Source organism: Giraffa tippelskirchi, chromosome 3, assembly GCF_054371585.1.
Source record: "Giraffa tippelskirchi isolate mGirTip1 chromosome 3, T2T-mGirTip1v1.2.pri, whole genome shotgun sequence".
In the NCBI taxonomy this organism is placed as follows: domain Eukaryota; kingdom Metazoa; phylum Chordata; class Mammalia; order Artiodactyla; family Giraffidae; genus Giraffa; species Giraffa tippelskirchi.
In genome coordinates, this window is record NC_137277.1 from 175,812,694 (window position 1) to 175,833,863 (window position 21,170).

Sequence of the window (21,170 nt, forward strand, 5' to 3'; positions counted from 1 at the left end):
TAGAAATTATAAGTTGATTTATTTCAGAAATAATGTTTTGGGGATGATTTCATGATCATTTAATAGGATACAAAGTTTGCTTCATTGTTTTTTCATCACAAAACAGTGCCCATCTCTGTACTTAACTTATTTGGATGAGGTTTTGTTTTTCCTTTGCCTTTTTTCTTGTTTTTGAAAAACTGGAAAGTGAAAGTTAGTCACACAATCGTGTCTGACTTTTTGCGATCCCATGGACTGTAGCCTGCCCAGCTCCTCAGTATATGGAATTCTCCAGGCCAGAGTACTAGAGTGAGTTGCCATTTCCTTCTCCAGGGGATCTTCCTGACCTGGGGATCGAACCCGGGTCTGTTGCACTGCAGGCAGATTCTTTACCAACTGAGTCACGAGGGAAGCCCCTGTGTTGTCTACCTACCATATACAACATAGTAAAAATTGTTTTACTGTTGTGAAAACAAAAAACAAGATATGTGTGTGTGTGTGTCTTATTTTTACAACAGTGAAATGATTTTTACTATGTTGCATATAGTAGGTAGACAGTGGTAAACAGTACTGTCCTCTGTAATCTGATAAAAAAAAATCCACTGCTATAGTCTATTGATAAAACTACTAATTATTTTGCTCACCCATCAAACTCCATATCTCTTCCACTCTTTGCTCAGTGCCCAAGAATTAAGTGATAAGGTAAAAAGCAAATTAGAATATAGAATTAGAAGCAAGCTTCTTTGTTGTTTGACAAATGAAATAATCATAGGGCAGTTGGTTTTGGGCTTGAGTTTATACATCCTAAAAAGTGTGAGGTAACATAGGTATGTTGCACAGAATACTGGGAATTAAAAGTAGTTAATTATTCTCATGTTATGGGCTTTAATTTCCCCATTTGTTTAGAAAACTACCAACCACAAAACGGTTCTCTTTTAGTTCATTTTCTGCCTAAAACCAGCTCCCCTTATGGATGCAATTAAGCCTGTAAGAAGTTACTATTTGAAATAAGTTGATGATGTTGAATTATTTCTTAGGATCCAATTCTTCGACGATCTGGAATGTATACTGTAGCCATGGCTTATTGTGGCTCAGGTAACAACAAAGCTATTCGACGCCTGCTACATGTTGCTGTAAGTATTCTAACCCTTTCTTATATAGAGATGGAAGGGAAAATTTGCAGATGGACCCTCAATGTGTTGATGACTGCAGCACTCGCACCACATAATCACCACCAGTGGTCTCAGATTCATATTCTCTTCCATTGAATACAGTCAGCCATAACCGAGCACCAGGTTCACTTAGCTTTTCCAGATAACAGTGTGTCTTATTTGAGTAGAAGTTCTTAAAGTCATTCAGGGAACTTCTGAAACTCTCTTCCAAGGGAAACCCTTGCTAGTAAGAGACAAGACCATGTGAATGTGTGCAGCCACCCCAGGGTAGGGAAATCTGATGAACAATAGAAACAACTTCTTTTTACAGCCTGTGAAGTTAGCTTCCAGGTAACCCTGAGGGACATGCTCTGTGACAGCACACTGTGCAGGAGAGCCAGTGCCCATGTTTTCCAGTAGGCTTTTTCCACTCATAGTCACCCAATCCAGGTGTAGTTTTTCAATAATGTTGTCTGATGACACAGTGGACATTCCATATGTCTTCACCCAGTATGTTTCTACCATCTTGGTGCTGGGAGAAGGTAGAGCCCAGATCATCTTCCCATGCAAGAAAGGGTTTAGTACTATTATTATTTTTTTCTTCCTAGAGATGTTCACATCACACAGTATTTATTAGCAATTTATTATTTATCAGTGCAACATGTGGTATGTTCTAGATGATAGTCTTTTGCTCAAGTTTAGGGCATATTTTTTTTAAAACAACATTGAGGGAATGATTAGATTTTCGGTGTGGGCCACAGGTGCTGTGGTACAGCTGAAATAATCTTTAAAACTATCCCTGAATCTTAAACTCCACGAAGCTGTAAAGGCTTTTAAGTTTTGAAATGAAGAAATTCTCAGATGAATCTTTCTAAATTTGGGAAAGACATTCTAATAGAGGAATACAGTAGTCCCTCTGCCTTATACATGGGTGTATGTTCTTAGACAACCAATGGATGCCTGAAACCATGGATAGTACTGAAACATATACTATGTTTTTTCATATACATATATACATCCATACTTGTACTAAAGTTTAATTTATAAATTAGGTATAGTAAGAGAATACTTGAATTGCCAACATCACTTCTTCTGTGCTTTGGGGCCAGTATTAAGTTAACTAATATAACCTTTATTAACTAAACCATTATTAAGTAAATTAAATAATATAAGTTAACTAAATAAACTTAACCGTTATTAAGTAAACAATAATAAACTTTAACCATTATTAAGTAAACTAGAGGTTATTTGTGCTCCTATGAACTACAGCCCACTAGGCCCCTCTGTCCCTGGGAATTCTCCAGGCAAGAATACTGGAATGGGTTGCTATGCCCTCCTCCAGGGGATCTTCCCAACCCAGGGATCGAACATAGGTCTCCCGCATTGCAGATGGATTCTTTACCAGCTGAGCCACCAGGGAAGCCCAAGTATACTGGAGTGGGTAGCCTATCCTTTCTCCAGGGGATCTTCCCAACCCAGGAATCAAACCAGGGTCTGCTGCATTGCAGGCAGATTCTTTACCAGCTAAGCTACCAGGGAACCCCTATTTGAATATAAGCACTGTAATGCCCCATGGATCTGATAACTGAGTGGGTAACTAAGTGACTGGTGGGTGGATAACAAATACAGCTTGGATACACTGACCAAAGGCATGAGTTATATCCCAGGTGGGACAGAGTGGGACAGCATGCGATTTCATCTCGATACTCAGAATGCATGCAGTTTAAAACTTATGAGTTGTTTATTTCTGGAAATTTCCATTTAATAAATAAATTCAGACCACAGTTGGTTGTGGATAACTGAAACTGCTGAAAGTGAAACTGTGAATAGGAAGATAGCTACAGTAATATACAAATGAGATCTAATTTACATTTAAATGATGTGGGCCACTCATATCAGTTTATTCTAGTAATAGAATGCATATAATGTAATGATTGTAGTAATAGAATGCATGTAGTATATAATGTAATCATCCTTTGAAATTTTTCCTAGGTAAGCGATGTTAATGATGACGTCAGGAGGGCAGCAGTAGAATCACTTGGGTTCATTCTCTTCAGGTAATAATTTCTAAATTCTGATTCTGTTTATATTCCATTTCTATCTGTAATTAGTAGTTACACAGCAACTGACTCTCTGAGAAATCTATCTAGGTTCAAAATGTGGACCATTTAATAATAAAGTTAGTGTGGTTCCTCTGAAAAAGAAGCCAGTATGTTTCGAGAGACTGGGATGCTATTTGAGAAGTAGTAGTCCTCTTCCTATGTATTGATATATTGGTAATTCAAATGGGATACTGTCTTTCACACAGGCGTGTAGAGTTCTTGAAGCTCCTTAATGAGAGTGAAAAGTAATAGGCTTTGTTAAAATGCAGAAGAGTGAAAAATTTGCAGATGTGGAGATGCCAGTGGCATTATAGTATGGTTGTGATCCAGGGGACACACTCTGAAACCAACCTGCCAGAATTGAATCTTGGCTTTGCCACTTACTGAGTCACTCAAAGTCTGAGTGACTTAGAGCTTGTTACTTAGCCTCTTTGAATTTCAGATTCCCCATCTGTAAAATTCTTAAAAGAGGTAGAGTAATAGTATCTAAGACTGTTTTTCAACAATTAAGTGAGTTAATGTATCTAAAGCCCTTAGAGCGGTATCTGACACTAGGAAGTGCTAGTCAAGTGGGTGTGAGTAGTGGCAATTGTAACAATGACGGTAGATGCAGTAACACCTCTTAAAATAGTTCTGCTCTCTGATCTCTCATAGTTTCTTTTCACTAAGGTACTTTATCTTAAAGTGCAACTTAGAATTAAAAGTACTTCTTTCAGCTCTTTTTTTGGATACTGCTGGATATTGTGATGAAATCACACCGTAATGTAGGTTATGAAGGAACAAGTAAGAAGAGTTTCATGTTCTTTTAATCTCTGGTATAGATTTTCTACCCCTAGTTCCTGGAATAAACCTTTGTTGTAAAGATTGTAATGTAATTCAACAAATAATATATATACATATATATTTTTTCCAACAAATATTTATTCAACATCCACTGAACTGGTTAGAGGACCTTCTCTAAGATGCAAGATAGAAAGTTAACCATTTACTGCAGACACTAAATACTTTTTTCCTATTTTGGATAAAAATGTTCACTAAAACAGCAAAGCACAGATTCATATAGCATGCTAATAGGTTTTTCCTTTCACCAGTCAGTTTTGTTGGAGGAGGTTGTTTAACAAAATACTAATCTCCTTCAGTGTATTATCCTCTAACCCTCATTTGTCCAGCTTGTTCACAAAGACACTGGAGAGCTTTACTAAATCTTAAAGTCGTGGTATTTACACAGATCTGATTTTCTTGCCTGGGAAATTCCATGAACACAGGAGCCTGGAGTGCTGCAGTACACAGGGTCACGGAAGAGTTGGACACAACTTAGTGACTAAACGACTAGTCTGGTACCTCTAAAACAGAGTATGTGGTTAACTGGTTATTACTATTTTTAGTAAATTGATAGAAGTATCAGGTGTTCATTGATTTCTAAGATCTGATAAAACCTATTTGTATTAAGCTATTCCACGTTTTTTCAGAAGATCTACAACAGACTCCACAGTTTACATTTCTTGATTCCCGTCCCTTTTTTCTCTTTTTGAATGTTGGGATATCTGCCACTTACAGTCCTTTTGTACCTTTGCTATTTTTTGTTTTTCCTCAGATTTGTCAACAATGGTTCTATAATTATATTCACAGGTTCTATTTCAGAGATGTGATTCATTTAGCTTAGAGACTTGAACCCATTTAAGGTAGCCAGTCTCTTAACCTGTTTTACATTTTGATCAGTTTTAACAACATTACTTTTTCTGGTCTAAAAATCATTCTCTTGAGGCAAAAGATGGAAGCACAATAGAAGCTGAGTAGTTCTGTTTCCTTCCTGTTGTCTTTGGCATATCATTCTAGCCAACCTGTGATGCTAACCTTTCCTTGTTTTTGCTCTAAGTTTAGACACAATTGAAAAACAAAAATAAAAAAAAAATAATAATAAATGGTTTTATTTTTGCCTTTCAGGGAGGGTTTTTATGAGAAGATAATTTTCATATGAGAAATATATTCTTTTAGGTGTACCCTTAGTAACTATTGGCCTGTATAAAGAATCTTACTCATCAGGGTCTCTTCCTTTATTTATCATTGTCAGCTACTAATTCTTCCTATTATTCACCTTATATTTTATATCATATAACTCAGTCACCTCGTATGTATATTCTGCCACACAGGAAGTTGAGCTTTCATGAAAACTGTTTTTTTCCCTTTTTAACCTGACCGTGCTTTGATCTCTAGTTAACAAAATTCGTTTCTGCCCTTGTATTTACTGTAGCTCACACATGTGCTCAATTCCCAGTTTCAGCAGCAGATGTCTTCCCTGAGCTGCTATTAGGTTTGCTAAGATCTCTACCACCAAGGCTACTACCAAGGATACTCAAATCCAGCTAATGAATTATGTGCTTTTTATTTCTAAAAGGCCATTCAGGGTTTTGGTGTGTGTGTGTTTCCTTCATAATATGATTCTTATAAGAAGTAGAAACTAGAAAAGATGTTAGAAATGCTTTTGTCTAAAACTTCATGGATGAAGAAAATTAAATGTAATCAACTTGTCTAAGGTACTGCAGTTAAAACCAAGTTCTCAAATTATTAATAACTAGTAAATGACAATTGGAGAAGGCGATGGCACCCCGCTCCAGTACTCTTGCCTGGAAAATCCCATGGACGGAGGGGCCTGGTGGGCTGCAGTCCAGGGGGTCGCTAAGAGTCGGACACGATTGAGCGACTTCACTTTCACTTTTCACTTTCATGCATTGGAGAAGGAAATGGCAACCCACTCCAGTGTTCTTGCCTGGAGAATCCCAGGGACGGGGGAGCCTGGTGGGCTGCCGTCTATGGGGTCGCACAGAGTCGGACACGACTGAAGCGACTTAGCAGCAGCAGCAGTAAATGACACAGATTGGATTTATTCCACATCTAGCAGTGCAAAGTAAAATAACAAATGGATGAATAAAAAATTCTGTGCCAGATGTTCAACCAACTCTTTGAGCAAACTTGGGCAGCCATGATCTTATTTACAGATTCATTAAAGTTTAGGTTCCTGGATTAAAGTCCCATGCCTCCAGTTTGCACATACTCTTTGAGAAACATAAGGTTCATGTACCCAAGACTGTTTTCATTTGCTTTTTCTTCCTCTAGTAAACCTGCCTCTGCTCAGTAAATGACTGGTATGAGCCATTTAACAAACAGCTGTAATTCCAAGATCCTGTTCTTTTGTGTGATATCCAGCTACTCTCCTCCCTACCCCCTTTCATCAAAACAGTTTCCTGATCAGTGCAAAATTGCGGCTTCATTTAACTAAACTGAAAGTGAAAGTGATAGTCATGTCCTACTCTTTGTGGCCCCATGGTCTGTAGCCCACCAGGCTCCTCCGTCCATGGAATTCTCCAGGCAAGAATACTGGAGTGGGTAGCCATTCCCTTCTCCAGGGGATCTTCCCGACCCAGGGATCTAACCCGGGTCTCCTGCGTTGCAGGCAGATTGTTTACCATGGGAAGCACCAGGAAGCCCACATTTAACTAAGCCAAAGTGTAAATGGCAATCTTAGCTTATCTTCAGATGTGATCATATTTTGTACTCTTATTTTTAGACCTCTTAACACTGTTGTTCTGTGTTATGCCTTATGCTTTTAAGGCCTTGAAGACAAGGCTAATGCTTGTTTGTTTTGTTTATTTCATTCTTGGCATAGCTTTGTGTGCAGTTAGGAACTAAATAAATCCTTATGGTGACATTGTTTTATTGATGTATTAATTTTATTTCATTTGACTATCTTAACATTTAACCAGTATGCTGGATTGTTTTAATTTTCAACTATACAAAAATGATTTTTTTTATAAATAATAGAATAATTTTGCCAAAATAAAGAAAATTGGATAATCTTAATACATAATTCTTAATTTAAAGAGATGATTTTTGATACGTGGTATAAAGTTCTTTATATAATTCTTGGTATATTTATATTTTCCTCATCATCTTACTCATCATTATATTAAAATTGTGCCATTACTGCTATACATAACTGATTTGCTCTTCAGTTTTGTCACCTTCATTTTCGGTGAGGAGAAGTGTATCTAGTAAAATGATGGATGAAGACTGAATGGTTGAACCTCGGAGCCTCATTGGGCTCTGGTACATGGCAGGATTTCGCATTCCATGTTTCATAAAAAATATAGAGTTCTCTGCCATTGGATTCCGGAAGTAGATATTACTGGAGCATTTTCCAAGGGTTTTTACTGATGTGGGGGCTCGGTAATTGCAGGTGAGGTACCGGCCAAATGCATCCCGAAATGTCTTGTTGAAGAGAGTGTAGACCAGAGGATTCACCCCTGAGGAAACATAGCCTATCCACACAAATATCTCCAGGAGCATGTTGAGAGTTGTCTGGTTGCACGAGTCACATAAAACTGAAGTTACATTTGTAATAAAAAAGGGGCACCACATAAGTAAAAAAAGGAAAAATACAATCCCGAGAACCTTTGACGCTCTCTGTTCATTGGAAGTGGTCTGCACTGACTTTTTTCCTACTGTGGACATTCTTCGCATAAGTATGTCATCACTTGCATTGGGCAGAGTTTTGTCCTTGAGAAAACCATCCAGCATTGCCACTTTTTCTGGTGATGAACAAGGTGTTCCATCCCTTTGGAAAACTGTGGACACAGTCAGCCACGTTAGGCGTTGAGGTGGCTTGTTTTTGACCAAGTAAGCTTTCTTCTGTAAAGCATGGATAGTGAGAAAGTAGGTAACAATCATGATGGCCAGAGGTGTGAAGAAGGAAGCCAGTGAGCCAAAGAGCATGAAACTGCCAAAACGATCCTTTGTCAGCCCACAGGTGATGTTGCTTGGGTTAACCACATCAGTTTCTATCCCTTTAATAGGAACTGGAAGGGCAATGCCTAAGGAAAACAAGATAAACTGAGTTATGACCTTTGGTTAGGTCCTTTTAAAGTTTGTCTTACTGACATTTCACTATTAGTATATGTTAATTCCTGGTACCCACAAGGCAGAATCAAAGCACTTAATCAATGGAAGATTTGACAAACAGAATCTAAGTAGGCAAACCTGCTGTTTTTAAAGAGACTCGTTAGTGGTTTCAGTTTTATAATTAAAGCGTCCCTAAAACTATATTGTATCCATGATATAGAGAATGTCTTCATTTATTCTCCACTTCTCAGTATCTATTTGTTTCTTGAGCTATCTCAGGTTAAAGAAAGGAATATGGGAGAGAAGCTGCTTTTATCTTAATATCCAATGTGATAGAACTCAAATGACTTAAGAATACATTCATGCAATATCTTAGTTCTGAGTTGATACCTATGTTTCTGAAGTTACACAGTTTCATTTAACAGACAGTTTATCTTTCGATATTTTTGAATGTCTTTTAACTTTTTTTCTCTGACTTCTTAGGGAAAACTAAGGGTTCATTGTTTTTTACTAAATGCTACTTAAGAGTTTGTGGATCATGAAATTTATTTTCAAGATTGCATTTTCCTCCAATAGAAGTGAAAGAAATATATTTCATGCTAATTTTCTTATACTTTAAATATTATGAAGTAGGTATTTAAATATGATCTTGCTTATTAGTGAAATAGCTTATTAGGAAGAGAACACAAGGGTTGGCCCTAATCCTTTCCCTTTGAAACAGCAGATATTTTAAAGTAAGTCTGAGTTAATTGATCTTTAGACACCTCTAGGATTCTTGAGGTATCATAGAAGAATTCACTTCTCTGAATCTGAACATATTCCTGTCATCTACATCACCTTTTTATTGTAGCATAGAGACCTTGACAAGAATATATTCCTCAAACCCTTTCTAATGGAGGCTGCTGCTTTGTCTGCTTTTTCTCAGGTACACCACCAGAAAGATGATCTGTATACTTTCTGTTCTACACTAGGGGTCAACAAACTGTGGCTCAACGGCCAAATCTGGCCTGCCTTCCATTTTTGTAAATAAAATATTATTGGAACACAGCCATACCCTTGGTTAATATATGGTCTGTGGCTGCTTTTGTTCTACTGCTGCTGAGCTGAGTAGTTTTGACAGAACTCATACAGAATCTGTAAGACCAAAATATTTACAATCTTGCCCTTTGCAGAAGAATTTCGCTGGTCCTTCTGTCCTATTACTTCCAGTAACCATTACACTGTTCTCCTCCCCACCCCACCCCCCACCTCCCCCAAAAGCATTTCTCTTTCAAAGCCTGTGTAAGCTTATACTGTTCTTCATCTAGATCCTCTACCAACCTCGAGGGCATATTGTCTGTCTTCCTTAATGGTTTTAGCCCTTTGCTATAGTTTTCTATCCCCTGTTCCATTGCTATCATCTTCCATAATTTCATCCCATTGATGACTCTTCTAACACCTAAGTTTGTATTTCTTGAACTCTTCACCTCCAGTTATTTGTTTGCATTCCTGAAACCATCCATAAGTCCACTTAAAATTATCCCATATCTAAAATCATGAACTGTTATTTCACTTTCTTGTCCTGCTGCTCTTCATTACTGTAGAACTTCTTTTCAGTTATCTTGACCTCGAGTTCATCCTTCTCTTTTTCCCACATTCCATTAACTCCCATCAAGGCTCACGTTACCTTCTCAACCAACTTGTTGGTCAGTAACATTTGTTTTCTCTGGTATTTTTTTATACCTTACCCTGTTACTCTCCTTTCATTCCTTACTATTGTCAGGTATTACCTGGGATAACTGTAAATCCAGAAGAAGAAAGTGAGCTCTTTTCAGTGCTTTACAGAGTTTAAAAACTGAACTAACATCATTATCTGCCTTTTCTTTTACAAAGTTGTTAAATTGTCATTGGTTCTACAGCATAGAGTGTGATGAAATGAAAATGGCATTGATCTTGGCCTTTGTGCTAAAAACCGTAAGTCTTTAAGCCAACTATTTAAAACCTCTAGGTTTCTTTTCTCATCTATAGAAGGAAAAAATAGGTTTGTAAGATCTCTTGTAAGCTGTAAATCTGAGGTCATCTTTTTATTCTTTTCTTCCTGTATACTTAGTACTTACTATTAGACCATCTTCCTGAGTGAAAAGATTCTTTTTCTTATTTATTTTTGTATTCTTAGTGTCTAACATAGAAGTACTCTATAAATTGGATCAGTTTTATCAATATAAATTCATGTCATCCAGGCTTAATCGAGGTACAACTTCTACCAACAGGCTGTATATTGGCTTGAATATATATTTCAGTTTCAAATGTTTTAATTCTTAAGGAGCCATTTCTCCTGTTTTCCCTCCACCTTTGCCCTGTCCCCCATTCCACCCCTCGCTTCCACCCTACTGCAACACACACTGTTTCCCTTTCCTTCTCTCTCATTGCCCTGAGCTTTCCAAAAAGATATGGGGTTTTTGACATGAACTTTAGTTTTCCTTCTCTCCACTTTAAATTTTGGCAGTTGTCACCCATTATCTCTGATGCCCTTTCTGTAGCTTCTTTTTTAGGGGCCTCTTCTGTTCTATCAATCAGCCTCTTTCCCCAAAGTTAGCTTTTTCTCACTGCTTGCAGATAAATAAAGACTTCTACTTGACTCTTAATGTCTTCCCAAGCCAGAGTAGTTAACACTCCTTACTTTAACCTCCAAACTGTTCAAAAGAGGGTTGGCCTTGGTATTTTTATTCCAAGAGTAGTAGGTCATTTTCAATGTCTTGCTTTCTTGTTTTTTTTCCCTAACCCCCAGTGTCTTTTTCTTTTCTCATTAGAGAGAGAAGTCACATCTTTACTTGATTTCTTTCTAGCATTTCAAGTCTCTCTTGATTATTTCAAGTCTCTCTTGATTTTTTTCCTCTTTGAATTTTCCTTACTAGGAGGAAGTGAACGTACTGGTCAAACTGTTAATGATCATAGTAACTGTTGTGAATTTGTTTGTTTTTGTGATATTAACTCATAAAAGATTTGAGTTACCATTTATGCTTTACTTCATGCTCAGATACTCTAATATAGCAGCTATCTTTGAGTATTAAAGATGGGCACAGAGGCATAAAACAGTTAAGAAATATAATTTCTTCTAAAAATTATTTCTGAACATCATTTGTATCTCTCTTAACATTTCTAATTAAACACGTTCAAGGACTTCCTTGGTGGTCCAGTGGTTAAGACTCCACACTTCCACTGCAAGGGGTACAGGTTCAATCCCTGTGGTTGGGAATCTAAGATCTCACATGCCATGCAGTATGGCCAAAAAAAATTTATAAACGTGTTCAAAACACTTAAACAGACACTAATGTGTCTAGTCTATATACATATTAATTTCCAAGGTGACTATATGAACTTTGATATCAACATAAAATGTTTGATTCTTTTTTCTCATTTCCTATTTATTTTCTTAGGTGTGATTTAAGTTGCATGTCATTTTTTGGTGTTATTTTAATAAAATTTCAGGATTCTGTATGCTACCTAGGCCTTAATGATTGGTTGACAAATATGAAAACTTTTTCAGATTTAGTCTTCTTGCATGTCAACATCAACTCATGAACTTTTCTGCTTTTTCACCCTTTTTCTGATAGAATGGTTTAGAAGCTGTATGATGAATGTAATGTTATTAGGAGTTTGTATTGCTGTATCACTGTCTATCAGGCCTGATGATCTCCTAGCCAAAAGGAACCAAAGGCCTGTATACACCACCCCACACCCTGACATTCCCCACATACCTATTGAAATTAACCACACCACTATAATCTTGATGAATGCTGTAGCTCGTGAGTTATATTGATTGGCCTGGATTGGCTTTTTGATGGCTATGTAACGATCCACTGAAATGGCGCAGAGATGCAGGATGGATGCGGTAGAAAAAAGAACATCAAGAAATAACCAGGCAGGGCATAGAACGAGTGGGAGGGGCCATGTAGCCTCTGAAAGAAAGAAAAAAACAAAAACATATTCTCCTGCAGTTTTGTTTCTTTTTTAACTGATACATATTTTTTAACCTTTTTTAATATACATCTGAAATTTTACGACTAAACTTCCAAAAAGACTTCAGATAATGAAGTTGACAATATATACATTTCTGTAGATGGTACCTTTTAAATAGATTTTGTTTTGTATAGTAATTACAACTCTTTCTAAATCAGTTTAGCATTTTTAGCATTATTTTGACCTTTGCTCTTTTTTCTATTTCTTCTGTGATTTTTTAAAAAATGTATATAGTGTTACAGCTTAATTTTGCTATTCAGATAAAATTTATTTTTAAGCTGCTATTTTAAAAAACAAAAAACAAAAAACACCTTTTGCTAGATAGAGGAAGCAGTGTAATGTGGCAAAAAGAATATTAGCATGGGAATCTCAGGCCTGGAATTTGGGCTCATTCCTAGCATTAACTAGCAGCATGAACCTTGTTTATAGCAAACTCTAATTTGGTGAAATAACTAAGTGGAATGACTTGAGTTTTCCTTTTGACAGAAATAGTTCTGAAGTAAAGTTTGCAAAAGGAATGGCTTTAGATTATTCCAGAGAAAAGTAGATTGTTACCCTTCCAAAAGTCCATCCTTCACTCTAAGCACTTGAGATATAATACAGATTTTTATTTAACAAACTTTTATTTAAAAAGCATTTATTCTATACCTCTTACAGTCTTAAACACTTTAGAATATTAAATTTTTTTTTTTTAATTTCAGGTTTAGGGTATGCTATTGAATATTCTACATAGTTTTCCAATAAACTTACTTAGAAGAGTATCCATACATATATGAATTTGATAGACTGTGCATTGTACATATAGGGAAGGCAATGGCAACCCACTCCAGTACTCTTGCCTGGAAAATCCCATGGACAGAGGAGCCTGGTAGGCTGCAGTCCATGGGATCTCGAAGAGTTGGACGGACGCGACTGAGCGACTTCACTTTCACTTTTCACTTTCATGCATTGGAGAAGGAAATGGCAACCCACTCCAGTGTTCTTGCCTGGAGAATCCCAGGGACGTCGGAGCCTGGTGAGCTGCCGTCTATGGGGTTGCGCGGAGTCGGACACCACTGAAGCGACTTAGCAGCAGCAGCAGCAGCATTGTACATATATACTCACTACTGTATTTTTTTGCAGTTTTAAAACAACTAAAATTTATTACAGCATTTGCTCTAGAGTATTTCAGTTAGAATCCATTTTATAAATACACAAATTTTAGAACTTCCTATAAAAGCACATTGCTTCTGTGTAGAACAAATGCCATCCATATGAGATTATCTAAACCTTTTTTAGGGTTTAATTGTTGTATGTCCACTGATGAAATGTAAACTGCTTTTCCTGGTTTTTGCAAGTGTATCTGACTTTGATAGGTATAAAATGATTGAGGTAATTGGAGGGGGAATGAAGATTATCTCAGGATTTCAGAGCACCAAGAGACCCTTTAGTTGTAAACTGTTTAAATTCAGGAATCCTGAGGGGTGGAGAGAGGTTAGTATTCCAGACCCCACCCCACCCCCACCCCACCAAAAAAAAAAATAGAACTATAATTTAGGGAAAGATGTTTTAGATAGACTTGAATATGTATTTTTTTTTAAGAATCAAGTAGGATCTCAGTGAAAAATATTTGGATATTTCACAAAAAAAGCTAGCAAAGCTGACAAATACTCCCATTGGTGCCTTCTGCTTCCGCAGTTGGTATGTAGCATTCCTAACAGGAATATTAAAATATTTTTTAAATCAGTATGAGATTTTTTTTAATGGAAAAAGAATAAATGATTCCTTTGTACTTGGTTCCATCTTCAGCAGATTCTTTAAAAAGGCTTTAAAGCATCAGATGGAGGGAGGAATTCATACTTTTAAGTAAATTACTTTAATCAGGCTTTTCGTACTTCATTGAATTGGGGTGGGGATAAGGGATGGAGATGATAAAATTTAGTCACTGAGCTGGAAGAGACCTTAGAGATTGTATCACTGATTTTGCAGATGGATAAAATCAGGTACAGTTAAGTCTTTAAATGTGAGAGGGAGCATTTATTTATCAAAATTTACTAAAATTTAAATGTTAATTGAAAGTGTTCTTTAGGATCTTGCTACTCAAGATATGCTCTTCAGATCTGCAAGGATCAGCATCACCTGGGAACTTTTTAGAACTGCAGGCTCTTGGGCCTCATCCCTACCTGCTGAATCAGACTGCAATTGAAGGAAATACCTTAGGTGATTTGTATGCAGATTAGTGTTTGAGAAGCACTGCTTTCTTGAAAAGGTTGTTTATTGAGTTTGCTGGCCTAGGATAGGCACTCAGAATTCCTCATAAAAAAGAACTTAATGGGAGACTGCTCAAAATAAATAAAATATGGCAGAGATACTTGTGTTTAGGAAGAATCTAATAGTTAGATTTTCTCCCTCTTAGCTGTGGTGTTCAGTTTTCTTTTTAACTAGCGGGAAAGGACCTTGAGCAGTCAAAGGCAGCAGTGTCTTCTTTGACCTGAACTTAAGGAAACTAATGGCCTAAGTAGAGCGAAAAGAATCGTATATGACGGAGATAGTTTTGCAGTGGAAACTACTTAAAGTGAGGCTGCATTTTAAACTGTCCTGAAGTTCACGTTTAGAACTGAACAGCAAATAGAAAAATACTCAAATCTAGAGCTACAGCCAGAGATTCTGATAATTAAGGTCTTATGTCTTAGGCTTCCTCTTTTAAAATGCCTGCTCTCTATCTTTTAAAGTGGGTTGCTAATAATTTACACTTGCCTGTTTAGCTATTCTAATTTTGGATTGTATTCTTTTCAGTTAACATCTGGAAAATTCTGGTCAGAAATCTAGTAGCTGTGAGCAGCAGGCCACAATAGAACTCTCATATTAAAAGCACATTTCTCTGGAATTGAACTGTTTGACCTACATACTCTGATTGTGAACTAAGAAGGAAAGCTCTTTAGTGTTGATTTTAGCTAAGCCTATGAAGCCATGTTAGCTTCGTTTTCCAGCAAAATGAATTTATAAACTCTACAATTTTGGAGCAGAAAGGGGTTACTAAAATTAATGCAGATCATTAGAATTTTATTGCTTTAGTCAGTGCTTTCTTAATCGATAACAGTAGAAATGTTGAAGTGTGATAGAGAATTTTCTTGAAGAAAGAGGCTGAGATTTAGGATTAAAGTGATAGATCTTTTTGTTTAACCTTTATGATTCCAGGTTTCATGAAATACTAGTGAATAGGCTGTTTTTATGAAACTAACAAAAGTAACAGATGAATGGATTAAATTATAGAAATCTTTTATACAAAGCCAAAATAATTGCCTAAGTAGAATTAATGTAATATAATAATTTATGCAAGTTAAAAACATCTCTAGACATTCTCAGTTTATAAAAAGACTTTGCCTAGTCCAGATATTTTCATTCTAAAATTGTCTTCTCAGTTAGTATTAATTTGATAGGCTCGAGGTCAGAAAAGTTTGTTACTACTCAGAGTAACTGGAAAAGATTTTACAGATTTATAATTTCATTTATTTGTTGTGATGTATTATGTCTAACTTATTTCCATAAGGATGTAATGTATTATTTAAAATGAAAGTTAAGATTTACATAAACAAAAAAGTGTATCTGAGAATCTAAGGGAAATAAGTTATCAGATACTTAAATTAATTTCTGAGGCTCTATTTTTTTAATAAAAACTATTATAGAAGAAAGAAAACATTTACATTTAAGATTAAAATGTTGCCTGCTTGCCAAATACAACAGTTTTGGTTGATACAATTTCTCATTTCATTTGAGAAAGCAGAGTAAAAGAGGTTAAGAGTGTGAATTCTAGAATTAGTTCTCCTAGGTTCAGATCATATCACTTATTTATTCCTATGTCCTTCCTTGTAAAATGAGGATGACAATAATACCATTTTATAGAGCTGTTTTGAGGATTAAATACAGTGATACGTGTGAAGTGTTTAGAACAACATCTGGCATACAGAAAACACCCAGTAAATATTAGTTCTTGTTACTATTATTGTTTGGCAGAAACTAGCCAACTAATCCAGTCATTAAAACCCTCCCACTTATAAACAATGAGCCATATCATCAGTGTAAAATCAGTGTTTGTCTTCCTGCCTGCGGTAGCAAAATGCATCCAATTAAAATGAAAACTCTACTTCAGAAAAAGGGCATGAGAACATGTTTAACTGTTCAACTTTTAACTAAATTTGTCATGAAAGTATGCCTTTTACTAAAGTTGAATTTTAACTATTTATATCGAATGTGACTAAAAAGCATAAATAACCTATGTGCATTGCCATGCCTTTTTTGTTTTGTTTTCTTTTGGGTGAGTTGTTTGTTTGTTTGGCTTTCTTTTTAGCTGGTACAGAAACTTGAATTTTTAAACCACAAACTTGGCTTCTTGATGACATAGACTAATTGTAGGTGCTGTCCTTTTATTTTTGATTTAATTTTGTTAGAATGTAAAGTTTCAGTGTTACTTTCTTTAAATTTCCCTAAGATAACTGAAATAACTCCTGTCACTAATAGTGGTAGTTAATTTTTTTTAATTTTCATAACCAGGGATACTTTTGTTTGTACAGACTTCAGAAATTCTGAAGATTTTCCCTATAATGAAAGCAAATTGCACAAAATCTACTCCTGCATTTTAAAGTTACAGAAATTCTTATAAATGCATTGATTTAGTTAACACATGAAAGGCTATTAAAAAAATCACAGTATTTGAACTCAGGTCCCCATTTACAATATGTGCAGTTCCAAGTTTATGAATGCATCCTTTTGAAGCTTTTAAGAGGGCAACATGCATTTTCTCATACATTTTCTCATGGAAGTAGAATGTTTTCAATAATGAATTAATGCAGTAATATTTTAAATAGTGGTTCCCAGTTTAGCTTATTTTTAAAAATCTACTAACCTTTGTATGCAGCTTAATTACTGATAGCAGAAATGTTTTGAGCTATGAAAGTTTACTTTGTAATTAAAAATTTACATTTGAAAGAACAAAATGAAGTTAAAAGTGTGTATATATAATAATTTTTTGAACATAGACAGGATGATGTTCTACGTATTGTATGTTAAAATATTTTGGGTTTTCTGCTCTTATAGCTAATAATATCTTGGGCCCCGAATATTTAAATATGAACTTAGTTTTCAGCTGCTGCATGCCTGCTGTTTTCCTGTGAAATACATGGAATTATCACTGTTACCTGCTTTTGTATTTTGTTTATCAGCTTACGTTAATACCATGAAGCTTTGCCTTTTAAGATTCCTAAACTGTTTAACTGTTGGTTAAGTGTCTACAACAGTATTTTGCAAATACTAACAGATGATTGATATTTATGAACTCATGTATTTTAAAGTTAAAATACATTTCAATCTCCTTTATTCAATATAACATGTCAATTAAATTTTGTTGTAGTTGGGATGAGCATTTTAACATTTTCTGTATGCCTAACAAAGCACAATTTAAAGAGTAACTTCACACATTAAACTATTGTGCACATGGAGATAAGAATTTGAATTGGTGCCTGTACAATCTTTACCAAATATGCATAAATGTTCCTACATAATCCTCATTTACTTCTTTTAAACTTTATTCAGAATTAAGATTGTTTAGGCTCTCCTATAGAGTAGATTTCTCAATCATTTTCCATGGTTGTGTGTTGCACTAGATTTTTACAGACTTACAAGAGAGGGAATAGATAGACAATACTAATGATGAGAGAGTCTTTTAAAGCAGAAAAGACGTTACTATTTGTCCCACCAAAGAATTTAACACCTAGCTAAGAATGGGAAGTTTTAGCCTGTCACCATCTGATTGTATTTGAAGGATCAAGTATTAATATTAGATACCTTTCTGTAATTACTTATAAAAATGTAACATTTAACCTGAATACAATCAAATATGCAGTCTAATCCTAGTTAATAAATTTTACTTCTATAACATGAAATATTTTTATCTTCACCATATAAGCAATTCTAAAAAGCTCTACTTGCTATAAATAATCATCTTCTTCAGCAGTTAATGAATGGACTATCAATTTATGTCAAGCATTAAATAAGTTATATGTCCTTTTAATGCTGATTCTTGAGAGCCTTCATAATTCATCATCAGAATTGTATTTACCCAAATTATATAACTAGAGATGATATGCATGAATCATAAACTACTTGCATCATTTAAATATCATTTTCTTTTTTATTGTGACAAACTAAAATTTTAGTTCTAATTATGTTTTAAATTATTGTAATAACTCAAACTTTGGTCATTTATTTTAATAGCTCAGAGGTCTTATTCCTCTAACATACATCAAGGACATGAATGGTCAGAAATCATAAAAATTAAACAGATGGATCATCTCTTGGGATTTTCTGAGCCAGACCATTCCTTCAGCAACTAAACATAATTTTTTGTTAACACGACACATGTGTTAACACCTTAGTTTAAGTACACAAACTATAAAGAGCTATAGCAAGACTTTTCAGAACAATTCCAATTGAAATTTGAGTTTAGAGATTTATATTGGCATTTGGTGATTCAGAGACCTTATTATTAATAATTAACCCAGCACATTAACTGTCACAGTAGTGTTCTAGCTATTGCTTTATCAAGGAAAAAAAGTGCTAGTAATGGGATAAAGTATAGAGTTGTCTGTTCTTCACAATAAGTTTTAGGTAATATATTCAGAATATATGAATATTGCTAACTTGGATGACTTTTTAATGATTTTTTTAGGTGACTGAGAAGGAGTAGAATTGTTTAAGAAATTATTTTTTGCTCTTTAAAACTGATTATCAACCATAGAAAATGATGAAAAATTAGGGACTGTTTACTCCCTGTATCTTTAAATAGTCCAAATTCATATTTAAACCCTGAATGAGTGTTCATTTCTCTAATAGTATATCATAGTTCTGTGGTTCAATGGCAGGAACAAAGTGAAATACTTACCAAACATTATTGTTAAGAGGGCAATCGGCATCACAAACAATCCAACCAGCAAGTCGGCCACTGCCAGGGACATTAGGAAATAATTGGTAGCATACTGCAGCTTTTTCTCCAGTGAAACAGCCAGGATAACAAGGATGTTGCCACCGATTGTGGGTATTATCACCATAAGTATTAGAAGAGCTGCCCAGCGCGGCTTATTTCCCTGTTCCTCACCAGTCTGTTTCATTTTCTCTGGTATCAATTCTGTCTGTAATCCAGACCAGTTAGAAGAGATTAAGTGGTCAAATGAGCTCTGCAAAACATGCCCGGGACTTGTGCGTTGCTCAAATATTCTAAAAGAGAAAGCCATTTGCTGTTTTTCTTTGATTTGATCTGATTCCGGACAATGATCAGCATGGTCAGTAGCTAAGCTGGTCATCTGCTTTTTTAAGGCTTTGTACCCATGCCAAATACTCAAGGCCAAAGTTGACTTCTTCCTTAAAAAGAGAATTTCAAGTTCTGTAAAATGAAAGTGTACGTACATCTGTCCATGTCTGTAGGTAAGGCCGGAGTGGTCAGTGTTCTGCAGAGGCTCAGGTTTCGGAAGGCTTAGTAAAAGAAACTGATAGCTGTGGGAAAAAAAAGACTATTTTTTGGTTTCTCTCTCTCCTTTTTTTTTTTTCTTGTGGTGGTGGAGTTTAAATTTGAATGCCAGAGAGTTCTCCCTAGATATAAAATATATCAATTGCATTATTTTCTTTATTTCTTAATAAAACCCAGTTTAAAAAAGCAGTTGAATTTATTAGCAGCCCCTCCCTTCTCAATAAGTCTCTTGTGCATTTGTGACAATACAGCCAGTTCTTATAATCATATATATGCCTGATATGTTTCAATTAATGAAGTGGGAGATACATTAATTTTTTCAATGGTGTAGTGAAAACCCAGGTGTTTCCTGACCCTTGATTGTCATTTTACCTTTACTTTAGAATATGTACAGAAGATTAGAAACATCCAAACACCAGATAGAACTTTTCATACACACTGGCCTTCTACCTAGAAACACTCTAAGCCCCCCACCACCACCCACCCCCTGCCCCGCCTTGATTTACCAGCATAGGAATCCTTATTTGTAATTAGATCTGGTCTGATCAAGTTTATTTTAATATTCATATAAATGCCATTTTTATAAAACATTTTTATAACTCATTCTAAAAAACGGAGGTTTCTAGAACTCCTTTATAGTTTGAAAGAAGAGGAGAAAGTATTCCTAGGATCCAAATAATTGTTTTTACTCATTTCATCTTTCAAGAAAGCATGTTTCTACACAGATACTTTCTGAATTTATCACTTTATGCCAAGTTTGAACCAGTTATTTTTTTAAGTAGTAATTTCTTTTTTTCTTAACCTTCCCAGTTTCTGAGGCAAGGAGGGGAGGCTAGGAGGAAGATTAAATCATTTTTTCATGAAGCCTTACAAATCCCACATTAAAATCTTCCCTTTAACATTTGTAAATTTTTCATTTTGGTTTTTAAAGCACTGAATAGAAATCAAAAATTATGGTAGCAGAGTTTTTGAAGAAGGAAAAGAAAAAGCCTTTAGATTAACTCTGTATTTATCTAATGGCTACTTACCTCTTATTTGTGGGTTACTCTCCTAAGCATGTCATCTGATCTACTCAGGAGACCTGCTTGCTGCTGTGGTGGGAGTCCTCCTCCCGTTGACTTATTCTGAGCCTCCAGCACTGGTGCTTGAAATTATACAAATGTGTTGTGTAGCTGTAAGCATGCCAAGGAGGTTGTTTCATCTTCGATACATTCATTTTTAGAGAGTAGCAGCATTCATTATAATTCATAAAATCACCAGTTAAATATGTTGAACCAATTCATGATCCTTATTCAAGTTATATTCTTAAGAGCTGTCTTTAATTTGGGGGACTGTGATAAACTCTGTCATTATAGTTTAAGATAGTTTTGTTTTCAGTTAACCCTAGGCTGTTTTTCCTATTTGAGAAAAAATAAGATACAGTCTAGAGATACTGGAGCTTTAATTCTGTGGAGATTCTGCCCAGTGAGCCTTAAAGTGATTTCCAGAGTTTTAATTTCTACCAGTGAAACATGTTTCTTATGCAGCTTTCATGCCTTTGTTGTG

At 35.4% G+C, this 21,170-nt stretch overlaps 2 protein-coding genes across 3 annotated transcripts in view; one reads left to right on the plus strand and one right to left on the minus strand.

The window, feature by feature from the left end:
• PSMD1 (proteasome 26S subunit, non-ATPase 1) overlaps positions 1-21,170 on the plus strand; it is an 85,408-nt gene that overhangs the window by 23,925 nt on the left and 40,313 nt on the right. For both annotated transcript variants that reach the window (XR_014080882.1, XM_081585620.1), the window contains exons 15-16: positions 1,017-1,112; positions 3,123-3,187. Coding sequence is in view for 1 of the 2 variants with exons in the window: in XM_081585620.1 (XP_081441746.1) it covers positions 1,017-1,112; positions 3,123-3,187 (161 nt within the window). In the remaining variant the exon portion in view is untranslated. The remainder of the gene's footprint in view (positions 1-1,016; positions 1,113-3,122; positions 3,188-21,170) is intronic.
• Positions 6,609-19,407, minus strand: HTR2B (5-hydroxytryptamine receptor 2B). The gene is made up of 3 exons (XM_081585621.1): positions 19,044-19,407; positions 11,866-12,066; positions 6,609-8,100 (listed from the first exon to the last, which is right to left on the minus strand). The coding sequence occupies exons 1-3, from the start codon at positions 19,390-19,392 to the stop codon at positions 7,217-7,219; spliced, it is 1,434 nt and encodes a 477-aa protein (XP_081441747.1). The 5' UTR covers positions 19,393-19,407; the 3' UTR covers positions 6,609-7,216.

What these genes read in the sequence shown, in the direction of transcription:
- HTR2B (XM_081585621.1), bottom strand. Translation starts at nt 19,392, where the DNA reads ATGGCTTTCTCTTTTAGAATATTTGAGCAACGCACAAGTCCCGGGCAT. An exon ending in CCTCTTAACAATAATGTTTG is followed by an intron (nt 12,067 to 19,043) that starts GTAAGTATTTCA and finishes TCTTTCTTTCAG; the next exon opens with AGGCTACATGGCCCCTCCCA. An exon ending in GGTGTGGTTAATTTCAATAG is followed by an intron (nt 8,101 to 11,865) that starts GTATGTGGGGAA and finishes TGTTTTCCTTAG; the next exon opens with GCATTGCCCTTCCAGTTCCT.